The sequence below is a fragment of the Alligator sinensis genome, unplaced genomic scaffold (genome assembly GCF_000455745.1).
Source record: "Alligator sinensis unplaced genomic scaffold, ASM45574v1 scaffold284_1, whole genome shotgun sequence".
NCBI lineage: Eukaryota > Metazoa > Chordata > Crocodylia > Alligatoridae > Alligator > Alligator sinensis.
The window spans coordinates 2,181,742-2,192,688 of NW_005842105.1; the positions used below are offsets into that span (position 1 = coordinate 2,181,742).

The 10,947-nt window shown below is 46.5% G+C and overlaps 1 protein-coding gene across 3 annotated transcripts in view; it reads right to left on the bottom strand.

Moving 5' to 3' along the window:
- LOC102381808 (kinesin-like protein KIF26B) overlaps positions 1–10,947 on the bottom strand; it is a 284,915-nt gene that overhangs the window by 86,017 nt on the left and 187,951 nt on the right. For all 3 annotated transcript variants that reach the window (XR_003094265.1, XM_025205138.1, XM_025205139.1), the window contains one exon: positions 4,646–4,805. Coding sequence is in view for 2 of the 3 variants with exons in the window: in XM_025205138.1 (XP_025060923.1) it covers positions 4,646–4,805 (160 nt within the window). In the remaining variant the exon portion in view is untranslated. The remainder of the gene's footprint in view (positions 1–4,645; positions 4,806–10,947) is intronic.

The following is a 10,947-nucleotide window of genomic DNA, read 5'->3' on the forward strand; positions in this document are numbered from 1 at the left end:
GGGGGGACAGGGACTCCCCCAGTGCCTGTTGATCCCCCCTGACTTGTTTATAGCAGGCCACAAGATCACCCCTCGGCCTTCTCTTCTGGAGGCTGAACAGGTTCAGGTCCCGTAACCTTTCCTCATAGGACCTGCCCTGCTGTCCCTTGATCATGCGAGTGGCCCTCCTCTGGACCCTCTTGATGCTGTCCACATCCCTCTTAAAGTGCGGCTCCCAGAACTGGACGCAGTACTCCAGCTGCGGCCTGACCAGTGCTGCATAGAGGGGGAGGATCACCTCCTTGGTCCTGCTTGAAATGCGTCTGTGAATGCACGACAAGGTACAGTTGGCTTTCCTAGCCGCCTCCCCACACTGCCGAGCCATGTTCATCTTGGAGTCAATAATGACTCCAAGATCCTTTTCCACCTCCGTGCTGACAAGAGGGGAGTTCCCCAGCCTGTAGGTATGGTGCCGGTTGTTCCTCCCCAGGTGCATCACCTTGCACTTGTCTGTGTTGAACCCCATCCTGTTCTCCTCCGCCCATCCTTGTAACCTGTCAAGGTCTGACTGTAGCCTGTTGCTCCCTTCTATTGCGCCCACATCCCCCCACATCTTGGTATCATCAGCAAATTTGAACAGGGTGCTTTGCACCCCCTCATCCAAATCACTGATGAAGATGTTGAACAGGGCGGGCCCGAGGACCGAGCCCTGCGGGACCCCACTGCCCATGTCCTTCCAGGCCGAGAAGGACCCATCCACTACCACCCTCTGGGTGCGGCTCTCTAGCCAGTTGGTGACCCATTGGACTGTGTGGGTGTCTACGCCACAGTCCCCCAGTTTCCTAATGAGAACGGGGTGAGAGACAGTGTCGAAAGCCTTTCGGAAGTCCAGGAAGACTATATCCACTGCTACCCCTGCATCCAATGATTTAGTGACCTGATCGTAGAAGGCCACCAGGTTGGTCTGACATGACCTGCCGCTGATGAACCCGTGCTGGTTGCCCCTGAGCATGCATTTCCCTGCTGGCCCCTCCTGGATGTGTGCCAGAATAATTTTCTCGAACAGCTTGCCCAGGATCGAGGTAAGACTGACTGGCCTATAGTTTCCCGGGTCCTCCTTCCTCCCCTTTTTGAAGATGGGAACCACGTTGGCCCTCTTCCAGTCCTCCAGCACCTCTCCAGAGCACCACGAGTGCTCATAAAGCTGCGCCAGGGGACTCGCAATGACCCCGGCCAGTTCCTTTAGAACTCTAGGGTGGAGATCGTCTGGACCGGCTGACTTAAAAACGTCCAGCCCCTCCAGCAGCTCCCTAACTAGATCCTCACTTACCCTCGGCTCAGGTTTGCCTCCCTCGGGGCCCAATGGGGGCCTAGCAGGGAGGTGGCAGTTCTGGTCCTTACTGAGGAAGACAGAGGCAAAGAAATCATTAAATATGTTGGCTTTGTCATCTGGTGTGACAACCAGATTCCCCGTCGCGTCCTGCAAGGGCCCCACATTACCCGGGGCCTTCTTTTTACTCCCTATGTATTTAAAAAAGGACTTCTTGTTGTCCTTAATCCGGGAAGCTAGTCCCAGTTCCATCTCTGCCTTGGCCTTCCTAACTACCCTCCTACACCCTCGAGCAACTGCCGGGGTGTATTTAAAAGAAGAAATAAATAAAATAAATTTTATTAGAAGAAATTTTATTAGAATTTTCTTAGAAGAAAGAAATAAAAGAAATACCGGGGGGGTATTTAAAAGAAGACACCACCTCAAGCAACACTTGAGGTGGTGTCTTCTTTTAAATACCTTGGAATCTATTTTAGCAAAAATCTGACCGGGAATAAGCACACTAAAAATGTAAACATTAGAGCAAAATAAGCCCTTGGGCACAGTTATACTCTTTTACAATAAGTTAGGCACAAGAGTGTTTCTGGCAGCACTAAAGGTCTATAGATCTAAGGCAGAGTCCATTTTATTGAATGGAGAAGAACTTTGGGGTGCTGACCCTATGGTCTACCCGAAAATGGAAAAGACATCTAATGACTTTTTAAGGTAACTTTTATCTCTGCCTAATTCAAATGATGGGGGGAGGAGGAGGGGCTCATGCACTCTGAAACCTGGTGGATAAACTTGAGCACCTTAACTCGCTTAAGAACCCTAAATTACTGGATGAAAAGTAGATCCTTTACATCTACCAGATACCTTAAGAAGGGTATTCTAGAAGCCTCTCCTCTGCCTAATAAAATCTGGGTTGAATGATAAAAGAACATCTATTTTCTCCTCCAGACAATTGGCCTGGGAAATGTACTGAGTCACTGACCTAATATTCCCCCTATACTTAAAACAAGCCATACATTTAAAAATTAAAGATGTCAGCATGCAGATGGATACGATGGCAATGAAACTGTCTTGAACTTCCCCTTTTGTAAGATTAAGAAGCGCTCCTTTGGCCTAGAAACCTACCAGACTGCAGTGCAAAACTACAAAAAATGAGAGGCCATGACTAGATTGAGATCCACTCTAATGAGATATGCAGTTGTCACGCAGGTGATGTCAGACCCTGCAGTCAGACAGAATATGTTCTTGTGGGAAGAATGAGTTAAATCACTGTGTGTGGCCTTGATGGTTCTTTGAACAAATAAGAGGAAAATGGAGGTTCCCATAAGCGAGAAATGTTAAATACTAGGCTAATGAAGAAAAAACAGTTTGGTTTCTTTCTAACACTCAGAGCCTGTCCTATACTCTCCAGGTGTATGTGCATTACTTGCACAAAGAATAAAGACCAACATCAAAAAGAAATCTCCCATTTTGTTTTACTGCTTCAGTTTACCTTTTCTTTTATAATTGTCATAGACTGTGTTTGATTTTAATTTTGTGTGAACTGGTAGAATTGATCATTTAAATGCATGTTTTCAACAATGACTGTCAATTATATAAATGTTATTATTAGAGGTGCACCAATAAAGATATTTTTTTGGCCGATACAGATGGCCAATTATTAACCAGCTATATCAGGTGATACTGAGCTGATAGCCGATATGCAGCCCAGTAGCTTGGAGAGCAGCATTCAGCTGGTAAGTCTTTGTGGGGGAAGAGGTGTGAGGGAGGGAAGAGGTGTGGGGGGGTAGATTGAGGCCCCCATGGTGGGGGAGGAAGTGGGGTAGGGACTGGGGCAGGTGCTCCCCAGCCAGGGCAGGACACAGGATGGAGCCATGGGTGGCTCATCTGAGGGACACAGGAGTGTGGGGAGAGGGTATGTGCCCCCCAGATTTGTGTGTGGAGTGAAGGCGGGCTGTCTTCCGTGAGCTGGGGCCGGAGGCTGCGCCGCCCTCTTCCCAGCAGGGGGGCTCAGCCAGGGCTGCACTCAGGGAAGGCTGGGGCGAGGCAGATGGCAGCAGCACTGGGAGAGGGGAGACTACGGAGTGGGGGGCTACACCCACCCCAAAATTTGCTGTAACCCCCCCGTAAACTCCCTTCCCAGCACTACTGCTGCCCGCCCTGACCGCAGCCCCAGTCCAGCCCCCCTGCCAGGAAGAGCCCGGTACAACCCCCAGCCCCCAGAAATCTAGGGGATAAACGCCCCCCATGCCTCCCCCAGGGATGTACACAGTGGCAGGAGCCACCCCCTTACCCCCTGGATGAGCCGCCCAAGGCTCTATCCCGGACCCCTGACCCTGCCCTGGCTCAGTAGCACCTGCCCCTGTCCCATCCCCACTCCCTCCCCCACCGAGTGGGCCTCGATCTTCCACCCCACGCCTCTTCCCATGTCCCTTTCACCCCCACAAACTCACCATCTGGATGTTGCTCTCCAAGTTCCTGGGTTGCATTTACCAGTGACATTATCAGCCACATTGGCCAAAAAAAGCCGATTACCAATAACGTCAATTTTCCTTTTGTCAGTGCCGATACGATATGGACAGATATATTGGTGCACTTCTAGTTATTATATGATATATACTTTTTATTGTTCATTTTATTGTATTATTTTGATTAAAGTTATAAATAAACCACTACTCCTACAAAGTAGTATATCAGAGAACCTCTGTGCTCATAACAGGAGAGGCTGAGTTCAGAACCGAAATTTCTCTGTTCATCCTAGCTGGATACCAAAGGATCACATCCCATGCCACTGAATATAGGTTTTACCCTTTACTAGAGGGTGCTTGACTGAGTCCATGGTCCTCAGGCTTTAACTGGCTTCCTTTAGCCTCCTCTACACATTCAGCTAATGACGCAACATGCACCTCTGGGGCTGGGAGATCACAACCATGCCCTGCAGGTGCCAGGCACTGCCAGAACCAGAAGTCCCCTCAGACACGGACTGCCAGCCCCAGCTGAGCATGATGCACACCTGTGGCTGGGAGTCTGTCAACTCACAGGGTTCCCAGACAGAGACCCCGCTACACATGCAAATTAACGCTGGATACCAAACAACTAAAAAGTTAGAACACATTTTTGAGGTCTAACTTTAGAGTTGGCTGGGCCCTTTTTTGGTGCGATAGCTATTTTGCATGTGTAGCTGGTCTCAGTTTAATTGTGCAGTTAACCAGTAACTAGCTGTAACATGTAGAGGGGACCTTATTAAGTATAACTATTCAGTCACACAAAACACAAAACAACATAAAGTGAACACCCACAAGCTACTTACGACTACCTACTATGTCAACATAGAACAGTACTTACTTGTATGGGATATGCTTGCTGCCATTGACAAGAGCCAGGATGACATTGCCCAGTGCTGACAATGAGAGGCAGAGTCCAGAGCCTCCCTCCCGATTTTTGCTGAGTGCTTTCACACAGCTACCTAGGTCAATGAGGTGTAAGCGGCTGCGACCTCCAGACACTGCCATAAACAAAGAAAGGAGAGAAAGACAGCAGTTAGCATTCTACCTTTGATGAGCTGCTCTAACAGCAGCTCCTGAAGAGAAACCTTCCAGAAAGCAAATGACATTGCTTATCATGACCTACCAGGAGCAAGCAGTCCAGAAAACACATCTAGTAATGTTAGCAATAACAAATGGTAGGGGACCTCTTAACTCATTTGCAGCATCCACTCATGGATATTGTTGTTCATTGCTGATCCATTTAAAAATTGCTGGTGTCAGCAATATGCTCACAGCTCCAGCAGGCCTAAATCAGTGGGAGTCACCACTGTGACCTTTTTTTTTTTTTTTATATGGCTCCGCTAGGCTGTACTTGAGTTGTCCTTCTCACTACTGACTCTTTGATCCCCCTTGTTAGAATCACACATGTCATTGGTAACTACAGTTCAAGAGTCTGCTTGGTGCACAGCAGTTCTTACATAGTATCCTTGACTTCACTATTTGCCCTTGAATACTTGATGTCCAGTGCCAAAAAAATCACTCTGTCAAAGTAATCATCTCTGTCCGATAATGTCCAGTTTTCTACTGGTTCTGAAGGAACATTTAGGAAGAATAATTAGCCTATTTAAAAACACATCAGAGTTACAGGCTATTGATGACCACATCTTTCAAAGATATTTTCATAACTGCAAACATAACATTAACATTACTGCTATTTGTATCCAAATCCCCTTGGAAGTTTCAGACCACAATTTATTTCTACTTCATACCTTTCTGTCTTTTGGGAGCACATGTTATTTGCAGCTGTACACTTGGTGGAACAGCTTATTGTCTTTAAAGGAAAAAGAGCTTCGAAAAATATGTACCAGGAAAACATACTGCATATAAAGAAACACATTTCCTGGACTTTTAAAGCAGAGATAAGAAGATGGTTGTGTAGGTGAAAAGAAAGAAGGAACAGAGACCAAACTGTGGTGCTATGAATGTTAATAACAGTCCCTCAAAATGGGAAAAGAAAGTCTACGAAAGCTGCAGTGGACATTTTCAATGCGTACTCTGTCTTGCTATTTTCCTATCAAATGTGTTAATTTTAAAAGTTACAGATGAGAGTTCTGTAGATCTGAACATTAAAGTCTACCTGAGGTTGGACTAGTTACTGAACTGTCACTGTCTACAGCGAAGTGAAATAATGACATTGGTATTTCAGAAGACAGTTAATAAGTGGACCCAAGAAGAGTTCCTGAATAAATACGGTATATGGGGGAAGTGTGGTATAAGTACCTAAAAAGAAGTGTGATCATTATACTTGGTTACTCAGTCTATAAGATCTGGAACAGTTTGCATGGCCAGTTTAAAAAACATGGTCACTGGAAGCAGATATATATGGAATCGGAGACTGAACTTGTGTATGATGTCGTTTGTAAATAAGGACCTATTTTGTACTAACTTATTTCATTATTGTCCTCCATGTTATTATTATTATTATTCCTTCAGATTGATTGTGCTTGATTTAAAAGCACAGGTGTCTAATTAGATTTATGGAAGATATAAAATAAAGAACCTGTGAGAGTGTCATACCTTTGTGACTGGATCCTTTTAAGAAAGAACAAAACTATTGGTGTGGAACTATCAGGAAGAACTCTATGGCTAAAAACAAAAGCAAAGACAAGGTTAAAAAGGGCTACACGTGGAGAAATGGATACTTGCCACATTGATAAGAAAAGATGATAAGATGATAGAAAGATTGAAACAATGACTTTATGCTGATGGTACTGAAGATATTTGCAAGATCAGTTTTCTAAATGATTGTTAAAAAGACATTTCCTTTTCCAGAACGATTTGTGTTTCCCTAAACATAAACTAGGAGGACTTACAGAAATGCATATAAAACACTGTGGATCTCAAGCAAACTTCCTAGCTGAAATAGAGACAATGCATCTGATTTTTGGGTAGTCGTAAATACTGTTCCCAGCTAGCTGTTTTGGAAGTCATCTGCAAGAAGTGATAGTTTTATATTTAGGATCAGAAATCTAGAATTAAGAGCACTGTTCACAGAAAGGAACTTAACCAAAAAAAAAAGAAATAGAGAATATCATATTTGTGTTTGAGTTTCTGAAAAGGAAAATGCTAAAATTTGACAGAGTATCTCCATCTGTGTACCCTGCGCAGAGATAATGGAAAAGGCCAGTCCATAGACAAGGGGGGTGGCCAGTTTCACTGCATCAGGTGGCCATGAGAAAGCTGAAGAGTACCATATTTTTTTTTTTGTTTAAGGAAATTCTGTTAACAGAGCTTGGTTTCTTTAACAACCTGAAGTTCAGGAGCTGTGGTCTAAGGACATGCAGCATGTGCCTACACAAGACACTTTATTGTGCAGTAGCGTAGTTCTCTACACAGTAAGTGTGTGCGTCTACACATGCAAATGCTTAGTGCACAGTAAACCTTGCTAGTCATGAGTAAATCTGATACCTGCAAATGCAAGCAGCAAATTTACTTGCGATTACTAACTGCACAGTAGCACTTGTGTAGACACCTGACCAAGACCAAATCTGCTCCCAGTCAGCTGGCTACCAGGGGGTAGGAGATTGCTCACTGCCCTGGGAACTGCCTGCTGCAGGGGCAGGCTCCACCACAGGAGCCCAGGCAAGGACTATAACCCCCTGCCCTGGCAGCAAGGAGCTTCAAGCCCCCCATTCCAAGATCACAATGGGGGAGTGGGGGCTGGGGGATCCTTATCTCTCAGCAGCAGCTCCACAGTCTCAGGGCCAGCGCTATGAGATCCTCATCTTCCAGTGCCAGCTACGTGACCGCAGGGCTGGTGCTGGGAGATAAGGATCTTCCAGCGTTAGTCTTGCAGTTGTGGAGCTGGCGCTAAAAGCTCCCTACTGGCGAGGGCTGGGGAACCTGGTTCCTGCCCAGGTCTGTGCTCATGGAGCCGGGGGAGGAACAGGGTGGGAAACCTATTCTTCGCTCAGCTCTGCAATCACAGAGCTCAGCAAGGAATAGGCTCTCCAGACTGTTTTACACCCAGCTCTGCGGTCACAGAGCTGAGCGGGAAACAGGCTCTCCAGCCCCCATCCCGTGATTGTAGAGAGGGGGCTGGGAACTGTTCTGGTTAGGGGCAGGTCTCAGCTCCATGCCCCGATCAGGTGATTGAGGCACAGGGCTTGGAAAGAGCTGCAGGGGTCCTAGCCCCCTGCCCCTCCTTTACAACTCTTTCTAAGTCCCCTGCTCCTGATCAGGACCAGGGCCAGGAGCTCCCTGCTGTCGGGGTAGGGGATATTGTCTCTGCCCCTACAGCAGGCAGTTTCCAGGAGCAGGATGCAATGTCCCAGCCCTGGCCAGGAGAGAGCTGTCTCCTGGCCTAGTGCTCTCTGCCAGTCCCTGGGGTAGCACCCAGGAACCAGGGGCTGGCCTAGCACCCAGGACCCTAGAGCTCTCCCTGGTGGTGGCAGGGGTACATTGCAGGGACTCAGAAAGTGGGAGCAGTTTGCTGCCATTAGCAGCAAATCTGCTTCTACGTCACTGCACATGTAGATGCCAGCCCAGAAGTGTTTACTCAGGAGTAATTTACAAACAAGTAAACTGCTTCTGCATCAAATGCATGTGTAGGCACACCCGCATTATAGGTTTGGCATGTAACTATGATGGGGAAAGTCAACAGAAGGAGATTGTTTTCACTAACACAGAAGTCTCCTTGTAAAATCTCTTCATATTGATAAGAAGGAGACATGATTTATACCATTTCTCAGAACTGTTTGTAGTGGAGGAGTCCAATCTGCTATGTGTGAATGAAGTTAACATAACATACATTTGAGGGTGAAAACAGAAACAGGTACTAAAGAGAGGTACAATATACATACTCATTGTAAATTAGGAGATACTAATATAGTATTAAAATATATATATAAAAACAAAGGGAGGTAAACATTTTGTTATCTCTTTAGGTTACTGAAAAGCACAGGAATATCTGGTAGGTGTTACCATTCCTTCTTGTAATGGGCAGAACTTTTCCTAATGGCATAATGCTTGTATGCTGCATGGTGCAGCTGGTACGCTACCTCTAATTGCATGGTGTAAACTATACCACATTAGAGCCACATGATAGATCCACTGGTGAAATTATAAGAAGAATATTCATTTTTAATACAGATAAGAGTTAAGCAAAAAGCAGAAAAAAGAAACTCCATGTAGATTTAAATACTACAGCTACATTTCAAAGGGATCATCCCCTTTTTCAAGGATCTAAGAGAAGAAAAGAAAAGTAGTATGAAAACAGGGAATGATTGCTGCTGTGGATTAGTAAATGGGGAGCACCAAATGTATAAGTTCCTACAACTAATGGAAGCATGAGGATTCATCGGCACCAAGAATCTCTGGTTGGAAGTGTTTTCCAAATGTGTATTGGATATGTTCAGAAGAGAAAAGAAAAGAAATGAAAAGAAGTCACCAGTGGATATTATAATGGGATATAAAAGCAATGATACTTAAAAGACTGAATGTTGGGATGTCGGTTGAATTACACTGAATATCACCCACAAAAAAAGGGAAAATATAAAGCCTGATTAGAAATTGAATTTTGGAGTCCAGATTTGGACAAAGGGTTTTAAATGAGCTGTTCTAAACCCTGCAGGAGTCACCAAATAACACCACAACACACTGCATGTCAACCCTAGAAGTCAGCTACATTGAGCTTTTGTGAAGCCTGCACATTGATTTTGCCATGAAAAGTAAGGAAAAGTATTTGACTGCTGCTGTTGATTATTCTACATGACTGACACTAGTATATATAAAAAATGTCTGCTGCTAAGATTACTAGGCATTGGGAATGTATTTGCTCTATTTGGTTAGCCTGATAAGATAGTTTCAGGTAACAGGCCGAGATTGTTTCCGATTTTCCCCAAGAGAAAATATGATAAACATAAAGATGAGTTACTCACCAGCCTGCATCAAGTGAACTAGTACAATATTTTGTGCAGACACCTCAAGCACAATACAGAAAAATGTTGGTACATCCCTGTTACACAGCTTTGCTATATTTCTTCTGTTGCCTGGGTAAAAAAAATAAGCTAGCATACAGAAAAGGGCAGCAGAGATATTTCCTAAACACAGGGCATGTCTACATATGCATTTGATACAGCCTAAATTTACTCTGGTGTAAAATACTCAGTAATAAGCACTTTCAGGCAGGTGTCTACTTAAGCGGGGATTAGAGAGAAGATTTGCACCAAGTTCCCTGCAGCCCTGCAAAGGGCATTTACCACCACAGGGGAGAGCTCTAGGCTCCCCCTGAGCATTAGCCCAGAGGCTGGCAGGGAGCACCAGGCCAGGAGACAGCCGTCTCTTAGCCCCAGGGGGCTGCCTGCTGCTCGGGTGGGGACAATGTCCCCCTCCCCCAGCAGCAAGGAGTTTTTGGCTCTGGTTCCCCAATCAGGGGCAGGGGACTTGGAAAGAGCTACAGGGAAGACCAGATCCCAGCCCCCTGCCCAATCTGCCAGTGGGACAGCTAGCTCGCTGCTAGCAGCCCCTCCGGCAGATCAAGGCAGTGGGTTGGGACGTACCCCACCCTGCCCCTCTTTCCAAACCCCATGCCTCAATCACCTGAGGCTGGACAGCTTGTTCCCCACTCAACTCCATGGGCACGTCCACACATGCAAGCACTTGTGCTTGCAGCAGCTCAGAGAGAAGCGGTGCAAATTTGAGCCGGGGGTTTTTGCCTCAGCGCATGTGCTCAGACATGCACTTTGGTGTGGAGCAAATTGTGCCACTTGGGGCAAAATAACCCTGCCTGACTCCTCCCGGATCTGCAGCCAGGGGAGCTAGAGCCCGGGGCCAGCACCTGTGCTGGCCCCATCGGTACAAAAAGCTGCCCTGTCCTGGCCCCATCGGTACAAAAAGCAGCCCTGGCAAGGAGCTCAGGGCTACTCACTCTCAGTATGTGGGGACACTACCCCTTGTGCCAGCTGGACTGGTGAAGCAGCCCTGAGAGTTCCCTGCACCCTTTACCCACTGCAACAGTCTGGCAGTGGGGGCTGCTGCCTGGCTGTGACCTGCTGCACACCTGCCAGACCCAAATTGGGGCTGCACAACCAGTAGAGGCATCTGCCCCTCTGGGCCAGCTGCCAGTGGGCTGTGGCTAACAAGCTGGGCCTTTTGCGGCAC